This window comes from Mixophyes fleayi, chromosome 11 (genome assembly GCF_038048845.1).
Source record: "Mixophyes fleayi isolate aMixFle1 chromosome 11, aMixFle1.hap1, whole genome shotgun sequence".
Classification (NCBI taxonomy): Eukaryota; Metazoa; Chordata; class Amphibia; order Anura; family Limnodynastidae; genus Mixophyes; species Mixophyes fleayi.
Window position 1 is genome coordinate 92,623,743 of NC_134412.1, and position 23,098 is coordinate 92,646,840.

Genomic DNA, 23,098 nt, shown 5'->3' on the forward strand with positions numbered 1-23,098 from the left:
GTGTGGAAGACTCTAATTGCTATACAATACATGAAAGAAACATCCTTAGTGCACATTTTAATAGCTTTCTATCAATCTGTGTTTAAACTTATGGAATTGCATTTTCTTTTACATAATAAGAATGCCTGCTGAATTACGGCTTATCCTTCCCACTTATAGAGGGAGTGGCAGCTAATGAAACGGGTAATATGAAACTATATTCAGTAATATGTACCTGCATACTTCAGAATCTGTTTTCTTCTTAGATGCTGTTCTAGCAGTGGTCACACCCTAACTAATATCAGAGAACACCCATAAGTCTTCTTCACAGCAGGCAATCTCTGAATATTTACACTACCCTGTATTTCAGATGATCGAAGGCGGACACCAAATTTTGGTGTTATGCATAAGTACATTGAAAACTGGATTATCATCTTCTATTTTGGTCCTTGTTATGTAGATATACCCTGTCTATGAACTAGGTGGCATCATTTTGTTTGTGGAGGTTATTTTCACAGTGCAAATAATTCTGTTCACTTCAGTGGGTGCAAGCGAGCTTAGATTTTGCCAAGGTGCATCGATGTACAGAGCAAGATAGCAGCATGTGCACTGCTCCGCACAGCTTGGTGCATTATTACGCCTACACCAACTTACTGGTGCACCGGCCGATGGGAAGAGTTTCTTGTTGAGTTTGAAGTAGGTGGAGATATGCACCTAATTTGCGTATTTGTGAAAAAATTAGATTTCATTTTGTGGGGCATGTGTACTGAAGAGGGTGCATTTCTAGGGGTGTACCTTGCAGTGTGGAGGGCACAGCCAATTTTACTCCACAAATTGGAGTGAGATTTTGATTTTACACCAAGGAGTACATATACACGTGTCTCCAGAGAGATAATAGGTGTGTGCCTTGATATGCACTGGACAGACCATGTATAAGCAACCAGGGACACCAAAGGAGGGAGGAGGGCAGGTCAAAGTACCGGGGCCCAGGCCTCCCTGTGTAGTGGGAGGAGCCAGTAGTCTAGTGTGGCCACACCCACTTATTTGGCTATGAAGGGGGGACCCAAGAAGTTTCACTTTTCACTCTCCATCCAATGCATTTTTTAAATGACTTATTGTTTTGTTATAAGCATTAGTAGACATGGAAATAATGGTGTGTTGCAGCACAATGAGGTATCTGGGATCTTAGTCAAGGAGTTAAGGCTTCTAAAATGTTACATTGTACATGCTAGGGTTAGTGTAACCAAAATGTAAAGATGGAGTGAGTGGGAAATATGTCTGAGAGCCAAAGAGAGTAAAGCTGTATGTCTGAGGGCCACAGTAGGCAAGCTAGGAATATGTTGGCGCTATATAAATAAATGATGATGATGATGATGTATGTACAAAGACTATGAAGATAATTTGTCTTTTCTTCTTCTGATTTTGGTGGGTACTCTGGAGGCGCCAGTAATCAGATCTTATATGTAGAACAGGGCTCCTTTTGCTACTTCCAGTTGTGTTTTCATGGGAGTGTGCACAAATAAATCAATGTCCCCTCATTCTCCTGATTTATTTAACTTTAAATGCTCCAACTTCCTGAAGTGGAAATGTATGTATACACATAGGGTGCATTTGTGTACAATGAAATACGCTGTTGGTCCACTTATTCTGTGGTTATAATGGTTGTTGTGTGACATAATAGTAACAGACGCTCACTGCTTGGGTACTGTAACACAACCCTAAAGTCATTTCAATGTTTCTGCATCTAGTCATTGCTCTGTTCTACTTTCTCCTGTTTCTTTAAAAAAGAAAAAATTGAATATCATCTTCTAAGACTGCTGGTAGATAAGAGCAATGCAGAGAGACTGGATCATCCAGCTTGGCTGGTCAATGCAGCTCTGCCAAATGGTCCGGAACTCAGTGGAAATGATTAGAAACAATTTACTGTAGTGAAACCACCTCTTATTCCTGCTAGAACTGGTGCTCTGAGTCAATGCATTACACATAAAGTATTCTGCTGGCTGTCTCCTACCTATCACTTTCTCTCACTAGTGGTGCACACGGTGTGGTGACGGGACAGATACACTGTATGGGCCCTTTCTTATCAGAACGGCCTGAAGTTTTCTCATAAAACTTTTAAGTCTTGAGAACTCCGTCATTACGTAATCATACCATATTTATTTTTACAATATACTTTTATTTTGCAAATTTATATAATGTACACATCCAGCTGTAGAGAATTGGGGTCCCTTACAGAAGATAGTGTCTGCTGTGTTTACAATCACTGTCAGCCTGAGAACGGGCCATGACCATAGTGCTGAAACTCAGATTTATAGTAAACTCCTTGGTGATGTAATGTCAGGGGGGACGTGTTTGTTATTTCACTTTAATTCTTCGCGTAAACATAGTGATTTGGACATCATAACGTGTATGTGATTCGGTGCACAAATTGTGGAAGCTCCCACGTTTGCACCAGTCAGAAATATCCAATGCACAATATTTTTGTTTGCTCCATAGGTCGATATGTTCAATAACAATTTGGATGCCTTGCACACAACTCTTATGAGGGCTGCAGCATCATCGCTGTGCAAAGGTCCCTCAACAAGGCAGAATGTAATACCGACCTTACTGCCACACAGACTGGACACCTGCTGCCGTATGTCTCTAGGCCAGGGGAGGGCAGGCAAGGAGGGCTCCCAGGCTAGATTTTGCACAGGAGCTAAGCGGCCTTCATTTAATTAATTTGATTTTTTCTTTTTTAAATACTGATTACATAAGACTACTTTATATTGAAAAATACTGTACCCCAAAACATATCATAGTGTTACTATATAGAATCATTTACTACATAGCTTTATATAACAAAACAGTAAAAAACTAAAATTTCCAGAAGAAAGGTTTACAATGACATGCAAGAAATTAAGAAGTACATCTTGATAAAACTAAACAAACACATACGGCAATAAGATACCTATACCACACACTGACAAAGCCCATAAAGACTCTGTGACCTATTCTCACCAAAACTCTCTTCTTGTTTTCCCAATCCTACATTGGACACATTGATATGTATATTTGTAAGAATCATTCACTCTATCTGTTCACCAGGGTCTGTACAAAGACATAGCGATGTCTGAGCCAACACAGAAAGAAGGCAGAGGACAGGGTAAACACAGAGCTGGAAATCACAAGTATATCTGTAATGTACTTAATGCACAAAGCATGTCAGATAAACAGAAAACAGAGCAGACCGTGTTTTTACACAAACTAAACTGTCCAAAATATCACAAAAAGCGAGAAAATACTGCTCCTGATGTAAAAACAAGATGGACATTACTGCAACGTGCTCTGAACCACAGCGGGGATAATGCCTGGTGTAGTGTCCCACCTTCCCAGCTGAATAAGCTGCACTCTGCTGTCCTGGTAAACAGCTTATCAAATACATATATCATATATTCAAATGTACCATTTTGAGTTACAATCCCGACACATCTTTATACATAATATGAATCCTGTCTATGTCAGAGTTGATGTATTTATTGACACTAACGGATGGCATTGTGAAACAGGATAAGTGATTAAAAGAAAAAGAAGCAATTATAATTTTCTTTGCATTTGGCAAACAGTTTCTCTTCATATTTTACTCAGAAAGTCTGCTTTAGAGGGGGAAGAGCTACATAGTCTACTAGTGATCATGCAGTGTGGTCTCTACTTGTGCCTATAGCTCCCCCTGTCTGTTGTCTGCAGTAACACAGTCTCATATATATGTTCAATGTCACAGTCTCTTAATAGAACACAAGAGGGGGGGGGGTGTGTGTGTGTGTGTGTGTGTGTGTACATGTACATGTACATGTACATGCGCAGTTTTTTCTTTGCTTTAACGCCAAACATATAAATGTTTAGGTTTTCAGATGGAGAAAGGATCTTTATTGTTTTTGCACGTGCTTAGAAATGGTGAAAAGTAAGATATACACATAGTAAAATGCTCGGACAGTGTGATCCCTAGCAGTTTGCCTGTTGACTTTTAATTAGTATTTTTGATATTGGCCTGTTTGACCCACCAGATGTGTCCTCTGCTCATCATTCCTGACTGTAGCTTCAGATCCAGATTCTGGACTGGCTTATATAACCCCCATAACGGGTAAACTCTGCAAATTATGAAATAGGTAGAATGAAAAAAAATCAATTAACTGGCTTTTATATCAGTGTGGTCTATCACCAATCAACCATGTTTTGTATCTTGCCTCCTATATGTGGAGATAATTCACACCTACTATATATATATATTAAAAAGGGTTGTGCTCCATATCATATTGCAGCATTTTCCTTCTGACCATGTAGTTATTACATATTTGTAGTTTTGCCCTGAATAATTTGTTATACTTAATATCCCTTATATTAGGCTTCTAGAGTATATTGTTGTTCTATATATATATATATATATATATATATATGACCCTTATCTAACTTAATTGTTGTTTTTTTTTTCTTTTTTACAGAATAGAAATTTTGTACTAGTTTCCCGGATTGTAAAGTGCAGACACATGAAAGCTGAGATAATTACAATATAAACCCAATGGACACAGTAATGTGGAATTAAAGAGTAGCAGGGTGAATATTTCTACATAAGATATAGGCAGAAGATTGTTGGCTGATTGTTATTATGCAGAAGGTCAGTGGTTCCATGTGGTTCCCCCTCGGTGGTGAGACCATTGCTCAGTTGCTGGATCTGGTCTTACAGAGAAGGGGAGAGATGACTGGAATGTAACAAGGTGGAGATTTATTCTTGTAGTACATTTCCACCTGGTCAGGTGAAGACATTGGGCTGGACTAGGGGGAGGGACTGGGCTGTGAGGAGGAGGAGCCGGAGGCAGCTGGGATAGAAATAGGACCAGCAGGCTGATTCTCAGGTACAGGGATCCTGAAGGTTTTCCTGCCAGGCTAAAGATGTCACAGTGCGGGGAGGATTGCAGCTAACATTGGCTCCTCGTTGGGACAGCCACAAACTCTAAAGCTCTTGCATTTGATCAATCTAGTGGACTCATCCCTTCTCTGGGCTGGTATTTTATATCTCTTGCAGTCTTTGTGATTATCGTTCAGAGTACATCATCTTCGGGCACCTGAAATAAACAATGGTTACCGAGGTAAGTCTGCCACATTACAGTATACTTATATACATAATAGATTGTAGTATTTATATCTACCCCTCATTACAGCATATTCTGCCTGCTTTTGTCACACAATACAATAATGATGCACACACATTCAAATAGTGGACAAGTTGCATGTAAACAAGCACAACCAACATATTTCTTTCGCTTAATGCACATTTATCTATCAATGTAACAAGCCCTGATGACGTCAATGCTGAACAATGCAATATTGTTACTATTGTAAATATGGTACAATATGAATGTCATTATTTAATCTCCACCATTCAACATATTGTGCAGATTATATGACCATAGAATGTACGGTAATTAGTGTCATGCATGTTCTATTAGTCATGTTTAGACATTGATGTGATCACATTACTAATCCCTGGACGCCAGGGATTAGTTTATTTCACTGAAAGAAGTCTGCTAGAAATCCAACAATTACACAGACCGTTTTAGATTTTCCAAGACAATTTCAATCCATAAACAGACTAAACATATTGCTGTTTCCATTATTCTTACGTAACAAAGTCGTGTGTTCGAGAAATCTCAGTGGACGACTTTCTAAAATCAAACGTTTTGTACAGAGCTAACAACCAACTCTCCGCCCCCTGGTTGTGGTACAGATGCTCTCATGAGTGTAAGAAGTGCCCTTTATCTGCACCTTATTTTCCTTTTCAAATATTAAAACTCCTTTTAATGTCAGGAAAATTGAAAAAATTATCAACAGTTGCATATTTATTAGTTATATTCTGTAAAAGGTATTAGTTTAATAAAATGGTTGAAATGAGCTGGAATATGAAAATATTAATTTATGGGCATGAGCACTCTAAACATGTGTGTGCCACATACGTGTATCATAGTGTTATGTCAGGAATACAGTGGATATTACATCCCATTACTGCTCATGTTGTAGGGACAGTCTGATGTTTACACTGTGGAGATAAATGGAACAAATGACGCAGGAGACCCGGGAAAGGGACAAGAAGACGGCAATTATAAAGATCTGACGAAGAAAAAGAAGCAGAAAGGAAAGAAAGTTGATGACCTTAAGCAAGAACTTGAACTGGTGAGGATTTATCATTTATAATGTGCCCTGTAGTATATACCGTACACCCTATACCCATGTACCTTTAGTGTCAGTATAATCACCTAGAACAGCACAGTAATGTTTGTGGTACATTGTGTTACAACTGATCCATTTATACAGACAAACCTGTCCCTCATCGCTATTATTATTTGCAGTCTGTCTATAGTAACATTTCTACAGGATTTACCTGTATTAGTGCAGCAGAAATAAGTCCTGGTTCAGTAATTTACCCCTCTGCACACAGCGCTACAGTCTTAGTGCCCGCTACACTGTGTACAGGGTAGGCACCAAGAGACACGGAACTAGATAAGAGGGGACAGAACTGCCATCATTCCCAGCAAGTACTACATTTATACATTGCCTGTAATTATTCCACTGTTTTACATGTCCTTTCCATTCTGGGAATGATTGTTGTGTTTAATGGCAGAGAAAACATTGCTGTGTCTATGTCCTGGAAACTATTATTAAAGTTTAATTACTTATATTTACATTAAATTGATATCACAGTGTAGGGTGAGGTCATTTCTTTAAGTGTTACTGACAGCAGCGTTTCCCTTTATCTGGTCCCCAGGACTTTGATTAACATCTTCCACTTATAGAACTAATCTGTGCACTGGGTCCTGTCCTTCCCATTCTCAGACTTACTGTAGGTCCGAGTTACGGTTTGGTGAGGTTGATTATTTTCCTGTAACATGAAGTATTTGCCCAGGTTTCTGAGAGTACTTACCAGCATTCTCTGTACATAATACCCTGTAATTATAGATCCAACCTCAGGCTGAGTAATCCTAGGTATGCTTCTCTGTGATTGACAAATAATGTCTGAGTGGGTCACTTAACCCCTTCATAACAGGGCTTTCTTATTTACATTGGGCGTTTCATGGAAAAGAAAGATCTTCATTGTCCCTCATTTAAAGTGGAAGCATGGTACAAGATGGCATCATATTCCTAACATGTGGAAACATTTCTTGGTGTTACATTGTTTAAATGTTTTTCTATTATTGTGCTTGTAAGAACATTGAGCAGTGATTATACCACACACACAAATGTCATCACTTAATACCAAGAATTTGATCTAGCTATATGTTTTCAGTAAATATGTTCAGATAGTTAATGAAAAGATTATCATCCATTATGTGTAGTGTGGTCCTTTTACATAGCATGTTACAATTTGTAAGAGGTACACACCAAAGTACACCGACTAGTCAAACTGAGACATAGGAGCTTACTTACTCTCTAAAGTATAAAATGATTGTGTTGCTGTTTAGTACTGTTCATTCTATTACTTTCCATTGACTTTCAGGAAGATCATAAACTTGCTATTGAGGATATCGAATCAAAATATGAAACAAGTCTTCTCAAAGTGAGTAACATAATTCCTTTTATATACTAAATCACTATGTAGCCAGTCAGCTGTGTACTAATTGGCAGTGAATAAGAGGTACTGTGTCTACTTGTGCCATTATGTGTTTATTATTGTTTATTTAATATAAAATAATAAGTTGCTTCATCCTTTGTCTTGCTGGGGACATGTGTCTATTACACAAGTCTACCGATGGCAGTGACTCTGCCACCCCCAAGATAAAATCATCAGGTGCGATAGCGATGGCCTGAGATATTCTGCATGCAGACCATACACCACTGGTTAATCAGTACTCAGGGTTATGGTGGGAATTCAGTGTTGCAGTTATTAATCCGGAAGACAAGTTTATAGTTAGTGTTTAATATGCTGGAACCCATCAACTTTCTAGAGATGGTTATCACAGTCCCACATCTCCAAGTACAGAGAGTTCAGGAGTCACCTGCAGATCAGCCAATGACAATTAATACACTCATGATGGAACAAGTTATATTAACACTGTGTTTAAGCGCGTGTGTTTAGCCGCTGTTACGTAACCGTTTCACTGCCCGGCAGTGGAACGGTTACAGGAATACTTTAAAAAAGAGCTCTTATTATACAATCATAAAAAATAGACTTGTGTTTTCTTCTCTTTGTCCCCTATAGGGTCTCACCAGTGCAAAAGCTGCAGAGATTCTGGCTCGCGATGGTCCCAACGAACTTACACCTCCTAAGGGCACTCCTGAAATTATCAAGTTCCTCAGGCAGATGATTGGTGGCTTCTCCCTCCTTCTTTGGGCTGGCGCAATCCTGTGCTGGATCGCATATGCCATTCAGTATGCTCAGGACAACACCACGTTCCGGGACAATGTAAGCAACATAGCAGCCATTTTGTACACATCATTGAATGGGTGTCCTGTGTAATCTCTGGCATTATGGTGCCACTGCCTGGCTGATCATGGCTTCCCTGGTTTGGCATGATTAGGTATCAAGCGTTTTCTTTCATGGCGTTGCAAACTGGGAAAGCCATGATCTATCTACTAGGGAGTCTTTAGATACTCTTAACTGAAGCTGTATCTTCTAAAGTAAGGCAGAAACTGAAATTGAAAAAATGGATGTGTATTTTATGCCAAAAACTTTGTGTCTAGTGTACAATCGTATGACTAGTAACCAGAGTCTCTCTTTGCTCAGTTGTACCTGGGTGTTGTGCTGGCAGCAGTCGTCTTCCTCACCGGCTGTTTTGCCTATTTCCAAGAAGCTAAGAGTACCAATATTATGGCAAGTTTCAATAAGATGATCCCACAGGTGAGTGGCTATGTGTATGTGGTGGGAGATCTTATTATCTGCTTTAGCCAGTTTAACAATATATGAATTGTTATTAGCTGTTCCTTTGTTTGGCATTGTATAGCTTCATTTCTAAAGCCTAGCCTGCTTAGTTCTCATAAACCCTGGGAGCATAGCATTGTGTGACCATTCCGGATATATAGACTGGATGTGACCCCCTGAGAAGGTCTGTATATTCTCTTATACGACACAATCAGGCCCATAACATGTATTGCATAAATAAAAACCTAGATACACCTTGGCCATGTCAAATATAATGGTCAGCCGCACCCGCCAATCCGTGAGAAAAAAAAAAAAAGAAATAAGTGCAGGTGGCAACTAAATAAGGGCCGAGTGGTTTCAGCCCCAGCCTAATGGTCGGGCTTAGTGAAAAATGGCTCCTGCCCAGTCATAAAGCCGGGGCAAAGTGCAGCAAAACAAAGGTTAGGAAAAATGTGTTCTGTGCCTTACTCCATCTGGTTTACCATTCTCCAGTGATTTTCGGGCACTCCTATGTCACCACACCAGGGGCACATAGATCCCAGGCTTTCTCAGCTGCCTCGCCCCAGACCAGAGGACCAAGGTAGCCTGTCCATAATGAGAGGGGTCACCACTCCCTCATAGGACAGTACTACACTTGATCATAGCCAAAAGGCCGAGTTTATTCTGCTGTTAGATCATTTACGTTTTGCTCATAACCAGCAAAAATCTAACCCTGTTAATCTGTTTGTTTCTAGCAAGCTATTGTCACACGAGATGGAGAAAAGCTGGAGGTCCCTGCCACAGCACTTGTTGTCGGAGATCTGGTGGATGTCAAAGGGGGAGATCGGATACCAGCGGATCTCAGGCTCGTGTTTGCCCAAGGCTGTAAGGTAATAGTTGTCCTCCTTAAAGTAATCTGCGGTCACCAATGATCAGCGACTCTGTTGACTCTTTTACTAGATTTATGTATGCCTTTAAGATTGGATGATAGTATTCAAGATATCAGTTGGCCAGAAATTGTTTGTATTTACATCTTAACCATTTTCAAGAACAAGATTCTTGTGTAAAACTTGAAAATATTCCAGAAATTATCATTTAGGATCGTTATATTATGTAAAATGTCATGTGCCTGGGGCCCTGGTTAATGTAGCATCGGGTGCTTCACTTATCAGTCCGGAGGCACCATGGCAAAACATTACAGAGTGTGGGCGAGAGGCTAGGTCAAGGTATGCGGTGTCTGGATGCAGATTTTGACCCTATTTGAATATTAATTACTCTCTTGGTTGGTACTGGGGATTGCGCCCACTTAACCCCTTTCAGCACTCCAAACATCATTAGCTGATTCCCACCGCATGTTTCTCCTGTTGCTTACATTTAACATAACTACCTACCTTATATAGAAGGAATTGGGGACCCAAACACAATCTAAGCTATTAACATGTTAATATTTAATGTCATTCAGCTGCATTGTCTGTATGTTGCTGCAAATTGTAATAATTAAAGTTGTTAATCTGTTCATCCTTTTCATATTAATGTGGAATGCATTATTCTTTGGAACTATGTCATGTATCTCTTTTTCTTGTTCTGTTATTAAAATCTGAATAAAAATATTTTATTTAAAAAAGAAAAAAAAAAATAAGTCATGTGTCAGAGAATTTCACCTGTACCTCTACCTTCAGGTGGACAATTCATCTCTCACGGGAGAGTCGGAGGCCCAGTCTCGATCCAATGAATACACACATGAAAACCCTCTTGAGACTAAAAACATCGCCTTCTATTCCACTACCTGCCTGGAAGGTACGACCTGAGCTTGTGGGTGACAGCAGATACCTGACCCCACACATTGATCTATTAATATAGATCTAAGTGAACTCAGCTCAATCCCAAACATTTGTGACATTTTGCTGTTATCACCGTATACACACATTTTGTGTGCCAGCCTTATAAGTTCTGTTTTCTTATATAGGCACAGCTAAAGGCTTTGTGATAAATACTGGTGACCGGACTATTATTGGCCGCATTGCTACACTGGCATCCGGAGTGGGCAATGAGAAGACCCCCATCGCCGTGGAGATAGAACACTTTGTACACATTGTGGCAGGAGTAGCGGTGTCTATTGGCATTATATTCTTCATCATTGCCATGTGCATGGGGTACTCTGCTCTCAACTCCATCATCTTTCTCATCGGGATCATTGTGGCCAATGTGCCCGAGGGACTGCTGGCTACAGTCACAGTGAGTACTCCTCCTTCTGGGAGTGACTGGAATGTCCTCAGCCAGTGTATAAATCCTGCTGCTGCCATACAATGTACCCCCACCCCCTTAAATACAGGAAATATTCACGAGTTAGGCTGTTACAGGAACTGTAGTGCAGATGAAATAAATGAACAGACACCAAAAAAGATAAAGATTATACACTTGCAAAGTAATTAATGCAACAATAAGTCATTTCTGAAATCAAAATAATAACATATGTAGATAGAAAGTGAGCTCATAATTCTCTGACTGCCAGTAATCTAAGTAAATTGTAAAGAGAAATAGAATACACGTAAACTAAACTTGTAATCTATTAAACCCCCCCCCCCAAAAAAAAAACAATGCCGTTCCTATAACACACACATATTATATATATATATATATATATATATATATATATATATATATATATATATATATATATATATATTCCTCGCCAGATTAGTTACAATGACACCTGTTGCTAAAATATTACATGGAAAGGGGTTTTATATATAATATTTATTATTAGAGAAGATTCTATACACCCGTTGCACTGAGAACTGAAGCATTATGACATCACTTTATGCGTTTCAGCACTGCCTATGAGAGTAATCCTTTCATGCCTTTTGATACAGATCCAAAAGATCACATGACACACCTATAATTATCAGAACAAAATGAATGAATCTGTAGAATAATAACTTTGCATTAGTCTCTCTCCCTCTATTATATAAAATGCAAATATCATGACAGATATGAATTGATGGCTAACAAGATGTGGGCACATTTTTCAGAGAACCCTTGTTATAAAAAATGTGAATAGCACCGTCCTTATGTGTCTGCGTAATCCCACCTGTAATCAGGTCACGTTTACATACCGGATACATGGTTTTTACCCACAATAATGTCTGTCCCTTAGGTCACACTCTCCCTGACCGCAAAGCGCATGGCCAAGAAGAATTGTCTTGTGAAGAACTTGGAGGCTGTGGAGACTCTCGGCTCAACCTCCATCATCTGCTCAGATAAGACGGGAACCCTGACGCAGAACAGAATGACTGTAGCACATCTTTGGTTTGATGACCACATACACTCAGCTGACACTAGTGAAGATCAAACACGTAAGTGCATTCATAGAACGAATGATGTTCTAGATCTGTGTCTCAGTCTGGGAATTTCTGGATGTTTTTCTGTCCTTGAGACTGATTTAATATTAATGTGATATTCAGAGGAAATCTTAATACTCACACGGTGGAATACATTGATCTGATGGATCACATTATATCCATAACAGCTGATAGAATTGAATATCATGTGGGTTTTCTGTTTTTCCAGATCACTCTTTCGAGCAGACATCTGAAACATGGGATGCATTGTGCAAGATTGTCTCTCTGTGTAACCGGGCTGAGTTTAGGGCTGGACAGGAAGATGTGGCAATTATGAAGGTCGGTACTTTATGCATCCTTAGGTTGCCTGATCCATATATATTGCACCATGAGGCCTGCTGGGAGCACGCCTCCTAAATAACATCCACTATGTACCCTCAATATGTTCATCTTTTTCTTGCAGAAAACTGTGGTGGGCGATGCTTCAGAGACAGCCCTCCTGAAATTCTCAGAGGTGCTCACAGGAAATGTGATGAACATCAGAAATCAGCATAACAAGGTCTCCGAAATACCATTCAATTCCACAAATAAGTTTCAGGTAGGACTTATCAGACGTAAATCTGACATCTCCGCGGCTGCACAATTTATAATGTAACTTACTCAGTGACTGGTTGTATTTACAGCTGTCGATACACGAAACAGATGATCCCCATGACAAGAGGTTTCTGCTGGTCATGAAAGGTGCCCCGGAGAGGATATTGGAGAGATGTTCAACTATTATGATCGGGGGGAAGGAGCTTCCCCTGAATGAATCCATGGAAGAAGCTTTCCAGACAGCTTACATGGAGCTGGGAGGACTCGGCGAGCGAGTACTAGGTGAGAGAATATTGGTACTAATTGAGAACATCGACTCTGGTCATAAGACTGAAATATGGATAAACATATAGTTGTTATTTTAGGCGTTCCTAACTGTATATATAATGTATAGTATACAAAGTTGCTGGACATTTCCCACTGTTAAGTTAAATTCAGATGCTAAATAATCAATTAGGCTTTATCTCATCTCTTCTTTCTGGTTCCAGGATTTTGTCATCGGTATCTCCCAGAAGAAGATTTTCCCCCATCCTACCCATTTGACACAGAATCTATGAACTTCCCAACCTCAAACCTTTGCTTTGTTGGGCTCTTGTCCATGATAGATCCACCTCGTTCCACGGTGCCAGATGCTGTTTCCAAGTGTCGGAGTGCAGGGATCAAGGTAGGATTCATTAATTTATTCATCAATGAATCTAATAAAGCTTGTTGCTACTTGTATATACAGTATATTTATCATTGAAGATGTGCTGTTCTGTCCTGACTGCTATATCACTCCCATCATGCCCTGGCAGCTATTGGTTGGCCATCGACTAGCAGAACATGCTGGGGACTTGCTATTTCATAACAGCTGGAGAGCCACGTGTTATTTTGTTGATGACTGCAGTGTGTTTTTTTATTCCTCATAGGTCATAATGGTTACTGGCGACCACCCGATCACGGCACAAGCAATAGCTAAAAGCGTCGGTATTATTTCAGCTGGGAGTGAAACTGTGGAAGATATAGCCAAACGCCTTAACATTCCTGTACAGCAGGTTAATAAACGGTAAGACGGATCCTCCAGACCTCTCTGGTCAGGCTGTGACAAAAAAGGTCCTTTTTTTTTTGTAAATGTCGCCCAAATGACACATTGGTGCATATTCAATTCCGATCGTGAAAAATGCGCACTACTGCTGGTAATACGGTATCGCAATAACGCGGATTTTCACGTTATTGCGGATTACGTTTGCGGCCGTTCCGGCGCGATCCCGCGAATCGGGATCGGAATTGAAGAGACTCATAGGGGCATATTCAATTGACGGCGGGATCGCCTAAAATCCCGCGTTCCAAAAATATTACCGCTATTACGGTAAACTTGCGCGGGAAAGCCGTTAATACAGTAATTTACTCGCTGGATTTCAGCTGAAATCCAGCGAGATATTACCGTATTAAGGGTAATATTTTTGGAGCGCGGGATTTTCGGCGATCACGCCGTCAATTGAATATGCCCCATAAGGGCATATTCAATTGCCTGTCATGTTTCTTAGAATATCACGGCTATGCATTTTTACCATTACTATGGTAAAAAGCAACACGTTTGCTTGCACCTCTATGGAGCACATTACTTTTGCAAAAAAAAATTAAAATCTGCGTGAAATATCTCAAAGATGAAATTAGTTCTGTGACCAGATGAACACAAGATTTACCTGTATTTTGTAATTTTACAGAGAGGCAAAGGCAGCCGTGGTAAATGGCGGAGAGCTGAAGGATATGTCTTCTGAAGTCCTGGATGAAATCCTAGCCAATCATTCAGAGATTGTGTTTGCTCGGACTTCCCCCCAACAAAAGCTGATTATAGTGGAAGGTTGTCAGAGGCAGGTGAGAGCGTCTCCTCCTGTAGATATGTCAGGCAATCTACTGAACTAATTGTATTCCCTCTCCCCAGGCTCCCCTCTCACCACAACCTCTCCATCGTGGTTAATAATTCAACCATCTCCTCTGTCACCCAGCTCCGTTGCCTGGGTGTCACCCTTGACTCCTCTCTCTCCTTTGTCCCCCACATCCAATCTCTAGTCCAAACCTGCCGCTTCCAGCTGCGTAACATTGCCCGCATCCGGCCCTTCCTCTCACAAGATGCCACCAAAACCATCATACACGCTCTCATCATCTCCCGCCTCGACTACTGCAACCTTCTCCTTACTGGCCTCCCCCTCTCCCACCTTCGCTCTGTTCTCAATGCGGCCGCCCGACTCATCTTTCTCTCACGCCGCTCCTCCTCCGCCTCCCCTCTCTGCCTTGCCTTACACTGGCTCCCCTTCCCCTAGAGGATCCTTTTCAAGCTCCTCACCACCACTTACAAAGCCCTCTCCCAGTCTACTGCCCCCTATATCTCCAACCTCCTCACCCCTGCCCGCTCCCTGCACTCGGCCAATGACCGTCGCCTCTCCTCCACTCTGATCACGTCTTCCCACTCCAGAATCCAAGACTTCTCCCGAGCTGCTCCCCTCCACTGGAACGACCTCCCTCGCTCCATCCGTCTCTCACCCAGTCTGTGCTCCTTCAAACGGGCACTCAAAACTCACCTGTTCCTCAAAGCCTGCCAACCAGCCACTTAACCCTTACCTTGTTACTCCTTCGCTAACCTCCTTCTCTCATTCTCCCCTCTCCACCAGCCCCACCTTTCTCTCCCTTACTTTAATGGCTCCCTCCTGTGCCTGTTTGTCCACCCTCCCTTAGGATGTGAGCTCGTATGAGCAGGGCCCCTCTCCCCTCCTGTCTCCATACCTGTTCTTCTACTCCATCTTCGCTCATATGTCTGCCCGGAGTTCTGAAGTATTGGTACTTTGTGTTTATTGCTCTGTACTATGTCACCCTGTATGGTCTCCTGTTTGTATTATGTACGGCGCTGCGGAAACCTTGTGGCGCCTAACAAATAAATGATAATAATAATAATCTGTGCAGTCATGGTAACAGATCCACTGCAATGGGAAATTCTTGGTTACAAGGAAAGACTCTTAGGAATGTCCTTTCGCTGACTGTTAATTACGGATGGTCTGTTCTATGTTCCAGAACTTTGTGGTCGCTGTGACTGGTGACGGTGTCAATGACTCGCCAGCTCTAAAGAAGGCAGATATTGGCATCGCCATGGGGATTGCTGGTTCAGATGCTGCCAAAAATGCCGCCGATATGATTTTGCTGGATGATAATTTTGCCTCCATCGTCACAGGAGTTGAAGAAGGTAACACATGTTCCCTGGAGTGATGTACATTTGCCAGTAAACATTTAATTATAACACTGCTTAATCAGGACTAAATATTTCCAGTGTTGAGTGGTTCAAATTCACCCAACAGGTTATGTGGCTGCTGCTTATCAGGAGGTCCCATCACTGGAACAGTAAACTCGTAAAATCTATAACAAAGTTTCCAAGTTCATCTTAGAATTGCCCTTGGGGCAAGACCTCATAGTTCAGACCATTTCGAGTAGTGTGTACAGAGTTATGACCAGTTATACCCCATTCATACTGCACCGAAATCCCGGGTTTTTGCCAGGAGCGAGCTCAAACGACCCGGGTCTTGGTGCAGTATGAATGGTACAAGTCAAAAATCCCGGGTCTAAAAACCCGGGTCTTCAACCCGGGATTTATCGAGGGGTAATTCCCGGGTCGGACCCGGGTTGCCTGCACTATGAATGGTGCAACCCGGGTTTTTCAATTAAAATTAAATTCTAAGCACCAATAGTTATTATCCCTGCACCTTTAAATCACAATATCTTGCCAAAATGAATTGTCAAGGCGTGTTGGAAGGCTGGCCTGAGAGTATGTTCTGCTGCAGTCTACACATTGGTCACACCACCTTACCATACCTTATTGTAAATATTGTGCAGGAATCAGAATGATAAGTTCAGTCACTGAGTGATGAAGAAAGGTACTTAGATCCCAAATAATATACACATTATTATATTGATTGCGTGAATCATCACATCCCCAGATTATGAGACATATAAATGCTGTGTTCCAGCATTAACCAGTCACCTTTTAATGACATCACCATTTTTCAGCCAATGTAAACTGCTCTGGTGATGACTCCCACAAATTGCCAGGGCACAGACTTGTGCAGTATGAATGGGGTCAACCCGGGAAATTCCCGGGTCCGAGGTGCAGTATGAATGGTGTTTCTGAGCTGGGACGCTCAGAGCCCCGGCAAAAACCCGGGATATTGCCGGGGCGGCAGTATGAAAGTGGTATTAGTTAGGGTTTACTCTTCCACACAGGACATAATACAACTATTACTAGTGCACTCTTTGTACTACGGCATATCTCTTGAGCCACCAATCTCCTAATAACACTTTAATTTTTTTAGGACGTTTAATCTTTGATAATATTAAAAAATCCATCGGATACACCTTGACCAAGAACATTGCCGAGCTATGCCCGTTCCTGATCTACATCATCGCCAGCGTCCCACTGCCTATTGGCACTATCACCATCCTGTTTATTGACCTGGGCACAGACATTGTGAGTATATGTGTAATATTCATGCCACACACTGAGGAGTCATTGAGAATACTTGTTTTATCATAATCAGGAATAATGTGTATATACACAAGTCTTCATCATGTTGTTACACATCACATGGATTATACAGGTACATGGAGCAGTGTAAAACCCACTGCACAAACCTTCCCACATAACTTCAATACACATGTGTCTGATTTATATCAATCTATTATCTAGAGAGGATGCTGGAATCTGTTTCCTCTTGTCCCGCATAAATGAACAGCTAGTATCTGCTCTGTCCATGCAGCAGTGTGAGAGCTGCCACAAACAGCGTTTACCTTTTCTGATGCACTTTCCAAGGTATTTCTGATGTTCTAATTCTGATTGGATGTTTCCACAGATCCCTTCGGTCTCATTTGCCTATGAGAAAGCGGAGAGAGACATTATGAACCGGAAGCCACGCAGGAAGAACATAGACAGATTGGTGAACCAGCAACTGGCTCTCTATGCTTATCTGCAGATTGGTGGGTACTAATTACAGGGTATACTGACCTGTATATTGGGCATACACCGGGACATTCTTTTCTGATCAGTGTCTTCTCTCTGCATACAGGGATCATCCAGTCTGTCGGAGCTTTTTTTAATTATTTCACGGTCATGGCTGAACAGGGATTTCTGCCCTACACACTTATCGGCCTACGTGTCTCCTGGGAACAGATTGACAATCAGGAGCTGGAGGACAGTTATGGGCAGGAATGGGTAGGTTATTATACCACAATACATATACTCAACACCTCCTGCCACATAGGAATGGAGGGCACACATAGGAGTCCTGAGAGACAGCGACTGCTATGAACAGTGGCCGAGCACCCAATCTGTTCTGCACTGGGTGCAGTAGCATATATAGATTGCAGTATTACACCTCCTGTGGTCCCCAATGAGCACCGAGAGAATAACTGTTTGTGTCATCTCTAGCCAGAGTTAGTACAACTGCCCCACTTACAGTAATCAACCAATTTCTGGAAACACAATTAATTGTAACCTACTGGAGAACAGTCTAATAAAAAGTAATAAAGGTAAAAAAAAAAAAAATGACAATTCTTTAAACACACATCCTCGTAGACCCCATCACTTTTCCTGAACTAGAGAAAATGTCACATATTCAGTATCAAAATAAATGGGAACCTAGATAAGATTAGGGACGAACTAGTTAACTAATTGCAGCAGTATAAATCATGGAAAAGTGTCTTATAAAAGATAAATTAGACAAGAATAGTAACAATCAGAAATGGAAAAATCACTAACTCCAAAAATACATTGTTGTCAAACAAGCACAGAGCAAGAAATGCAAAGTCACAAAGCTACAAGGTTTTTATGACACATCACGAGTCAATGAAATAGTTCCAGGCTCCTATTTCTATAAAACATCCTACACTTCATCATTCTTTAAAGGACATATCAAACTCGAATGGAGTTTTCATGAAATATGACCCATGAGCAGCAAATAGGGGAACATTCCCTGAAGCCATGTTCAGTGTCACATTGCAAGCTGTCCATTCTGTGCCAATGTGGTCAGTCTTGAAGCTGCAACCCCTATTTGCCATACTTCGAGGTATATTTAAATAACCAAAGGCAGACTAGTCCTTTTAAAGCAAGATACCCACATCCACTGATTGTCTATCCCATGTTTGTGTTACAGACCTTCAGTCAGCGGCAGTTCCAGGAGTGGACCGTATACACGGCTTTCTTCATCGGTATTGTTATCCAGCAGCTGGCTGACCTCATCATTCGGAAGACCCGGAGAAATTCTTTATTTCAACAGGGCGTTTTTGGGTAATTTGACAAATTCACCCAGGGTGAAAGGGCTCAGCAGTGTTGTCACTGCCGTACTATATTTGTATGTGTAGAAACTCCACTGTTCACACACACCTGGAATCCCCTGGATTGGTGTAGCCCATTGTAACAGACGATAGGCATCATTTACAAAGAGCAAAATAGTCCCCCACCGATTGCGGGGGGGGGGGGGGGGGGGGGGGGGGGGGGGGGGGTGGGGAGGGAGGGAGCAGGCAAAAATCAGCTCTGATCCCATATTCTGATTTAGACGCATTTTGCAGCTTCATGCTGCAGTCACCCCTTATATTCCCTCTCTCTGCAGTGGGAGGAGCTTGTCCCCACACCTAGGTGCACTTAGTAGTTTGTGGTGATATCTTTTGAGAGCAGAGTGTAGGAATGTACTGAGTAGAGCGGCTAGAAATACGTGTGCACATATTAAATGACGGCCTATGTATTTAAACTGAAAAACAAATAAACTAATAAAGTACTTAAAATGATGATACTAAGCCACAGAATACGTTAAACACAATGTAGAACACAGATAATCTAATCATTCTGCTGGTATATGTTTCACCAGACATTGACATCTTTTTTTTTTTGCTTTTGCAGTAATAAATTTCTCCTTTTCGGGTTGGTGTCACAAATCGCTATCGCAGCCTTTCTGTCTTACTGCCCCGAGATGCCGTATGCGTTAAAGTTTACCCCCCTAAGGTGAGATTGGTGAAGCAGGTGGAGTATTCTGTAAATTTTTACCTTTGTAAAAAAAAAAAGTTAAGTCTATAATTAGATTAATTAATGATATGTTGATTAGTGTGTATCAAGGAATCTCGTGTTGTGTGATGACCTCATACTATAATAACTTGCATGCAGATTTAAGACCATGCATCAGCCATAATATAAGTGCAGCACTCATGTCTAATACAGGTAAGCGGAACAGTGGTAGATACACAAATAATGTTACCTGCACACCTGCTAAAGGTGGAATTTAGTCATCAGAGATCCCTGGTAATGACGGGGTTAATAAGGAAATGGTCAGTGTCTATGTTACTTATAAACACCATACACAGGCAACTGCTATGTCCTTGTTTCAGCACAGAATGAGCGAGAGAGTAAAATCCTTTACCTCTGGTGCAATGTGTGTGATGTGTAACATCTTGTAGTGTACGGTCTGTAACAGTGTCTCCCTCTCTGCTTGTGTGTCCAGGGCTCAGTACTGGTTTGTGTGTGTCCCGTATGCTGTCCTGATCTTTGTGTATGATGAAATCCGTAAGCTGTTCATCAGGCGCTATCCTGGCAGTAAGTACAAATCACGCTGCAGTCTCGTGCGGCTGTCTGATTAAATAGCACCAGCAGATCTGTAATGTGAATGGTCTGCCTTGGGGAGGTTACAACTCACAATGAGAGAATCTTTCCTATGGTTCTGCAGCAGTTATGAAACTACACATCCCAGCTTGTCCTGGAATCACACGTCTTACAATTCTGTAATAGCTGACTCCATGCAGCTGCTTTCTGGGAAGCTGTGATTTTATGACTGTGGCTTGTGATTGGTCGTCCCGCTAACACACCCTTATCCACTTTCAAGCACTGCATGGAATTTACCTGGTCGCCGAGCGCTGAATAAAGCCGCTGCGGGTAGCAGACACAGGGTCACGTTAGTAACACTTTACAGTAGCTGGTACTACAGCTTTAAGTGACGGTCATGTGTTACTCTGGCTGTCTCAGTTTACATGGACATAACTGGGTTATTAAGTGAAATGTCACAACTGCCTAGTAGCGGTAATATAATTTGCTGCTTGGGTAGAACTTTTACTGTCAGAAGTGACGAGTAAGCCCAGATTCTCTAGCTGTATCCCTCAGGCAGACATTTTTTTCTTTTATTAAAGCTATGTCATTTGGGTAATAGCACCAAAATATTTATTCACAGCACGTACATACTTTATAGTTGACATGATAAAAATACCATGTGTTTCCACGCAGACTTTATCGCTTCTGGCTAAAAAATACTTTTTAAACACCACTTTCCTAGTTTTCACCATTTTTTTTGTGTTTTTAAATACCTCACCATTTGTTTCTCAGCCTGTGTTGGGCTGTCTTATTAAAGCTGCTTGTCTGCAAGGTGCCCAGACATCCCCTACTTCAAAAGGTACAGGCTGATCCATTACAATAGTCTTTGGCATATAACCCTCCTTTATAACAGTGATCGGAGAGCTGTGAATGAGACTTTGCAACAAGTTCATGTTTAATGCAAATAAGCTGACATGTTTTAAATGCTTCATTAATGTTACTATGTGTTCCTAACTGGTTCTAGGTGTGTGCTTACCAAAATAATTACTTACACTACTGCCTCTCTGGTCTTCCCAGCTTTCCTCTATAGCCAGGAGTCTACGAAAAGCTTAACCTCAACTAGTGCCAATGTCAATCAGTAGCCTGTTGCTTGGCTCAGATTGGCTAGCTTTCACCTGACAACCAGGGGATACATTCAATTGTTTACCACAATAGTTCAATTTACAAAAACACATTCCCATACACATTTTAAAACAAAGGTGGGCAATTAAAAATCCACTTTTAAATTACCTTCTGCATTGTCTGCCTCTGCTTAGAATTCATGGAGTACGTTCTTAGCCTCCGTATGGCACTTATTACATGTTGCCAATCTCTCCTCTGCTCTTTTCCAGGCTGGTGGGACAAGAACATGTATTATTGAGGTTTGCTGGACCATTTCGTACCTTCCCTGGTGGTGTGGACTTCTAAACATGCATAGAAAGATTTCAGTACTGTTCTATAGATATCCTGTTTGTTGAACAAATAAGGACGATAAGCTATGTATTATAAATGTTATGTATAAAGTGCAATAAGAAAAATTCTATGTAAAAAGAAGAATCGTTTGTTACTCGTAGAGTACTGTAAATGTAGATTGTATATAGTCTCAGCAACTACTGCTGCTGCTTTTTAAAAAACAAAAACAAAAAAAACAACAAAAAAACAACGATGTCCATAAAAGCAATTTTTCATGAGTATGGGTTTTACGGTTTCTTTTTAACCTCATTTTACACAAAAAAAACCCCATCTTATTACTGTGTTAAAATTTATGGAAATAAAGCCACATTAACAAACACTGCCGACAGCTTTCATAAAGTTAGAGAATAATGCCAGATTCACTGTAAAGTATTCTAGTATGTATTAACCTTCTAAAGACTATTATATTTAATACAGTTTTCCCATACTTATGATTTCAATTATCATTGACTGTACCAGATTAGAGGTTTGTGAATATAGAGTTCAGTGACACCATTTGTATCTGAATTTGGGCCATTGTTTCGCTATCAATATCACTGCGATAGGCAACCTGATTTTCCTTTAACCTTCAAAAGTGCTGCACATTAATTACCCTTAATATCAGTAATAAGTTAAAATTACACATTTAATGAAAGAAAGCAACAACCATCTGTAATGCCATATCAGCAGATTTTTATACAAGTGTCAGACTATAAAGCAGGAAGGAGCTGGGGACTGCCTGTTGCCCATCACTAATTTAGAGGAATACAGATACATGTGTTTACTCATCTAAGAAGGTAGATGACTATTTCCATTGTTATTGAATTAGGACCCTTAATTCTATTCTCTTACAAGGTTTAAATCATTTGGATTTGTGTAAACTGAAAGCAATTTATGACCAATGTACAGAGGAAGCATAATCCTGCTTGCTATCAGTAACGCCGAACTCAGTTATTCCATTCTTACATGATCGTGCTCTCTCCTACCTCCTGCTGCTGCTGTTGGTGCCATAAACTCAGTTGCTATTTGCCTGAAACGTTGGGACCTTATTTGGAGAAAGAAAATCTGGAAAATGAAATACAGAAAGTCTAACAATAAGTGAACTATGGGCCTGATTTTGAGTTGGAAGCAAAGAAAAGGAGCAACTGTGCACCTAGACAAACCATGTTACAATACAAGGGGTGCACATCGACTTATTTTTTGCATGCAAGGAAAATACTGTCTGTTTTTTTCAAA

General features: G+C 40.9%; 1 protein-coding gene and 1 long non-coding RNA gene across 5 annotated transcripts in view; one reads left to right on the forward strand and one right to left on the reverse strand.

Annotated features, from left to right (window-relative positions):
* The first annotated feature begins 4,917 nt into the window (after positions 1-4,917).
* On the forward strand, positions 4,918-22,101 carry ATP12A (ATPase H+/K+ transporting non-gastric alpha2 subunit). The gene is made up of 23 exons (XM_075190308.1): positions 4,918-5,102; positions 6,031-6,183; positions 7,505-7,564; positions 8,207-8,410; positions 8,732-8,845; positions 9,601-9,735; positions 10,525-10,642; positions 10,812-11,080; positions 12,003-12,201; positions 12,416-12,525; positions 12,650-12,784; positions 12,870-13,062; positions 13,269-13,444; positions 13,689-13,825; positions 14,487-14,637; positions 15,829-15,997; positions 17,118-17,272; positions 17,655-17,778; positions 17,868-18,013; positions 18,954-19,087; positions 19,697-19,798; positions 20,292-20,383; positions 21,763-22,101. Exons 1-23 carry the CDS (start codon positions 5,091-5,093, stop codon positions 21,789-21,791), a joined length of 3,117 nt encoding a protein of 1,038 aa, XP_075046409.1. The 5' UTR covers positions 4,918-5,090; the 3' UTR covers positions 21,792-22,101.
* Positions 4,918-23,098, reverse strand: part of LOC142107138 (uncharacterized) — a 30,746-nt gene continuing 12,565 nt past the window's right edge. For 2 of the 4 annotated variants that reach the window (XR_012679880.1, XR_012679879.1), the window contains 4 exons: positions 22,849-22,927; positions 21,662-21,763; positions 17,807-17,961; positions 17,322-17,674 (listed from right to left, as the gene is read on the reverse strand). This is a non-coding gene — a long non-coding RNA (uncharacterized LOC142107138). Of the gene's footprint in view, positions 5,079-17,321; positions 17,675-17,806; positions 17,962-21,661; positions 21,764-22,848; positions 22,928-23,098 lie in introns of those variants that run through there. The other 2 variants (XR_012679881.1, XR_012679882.1) reach the window with 2 other exon arrangements.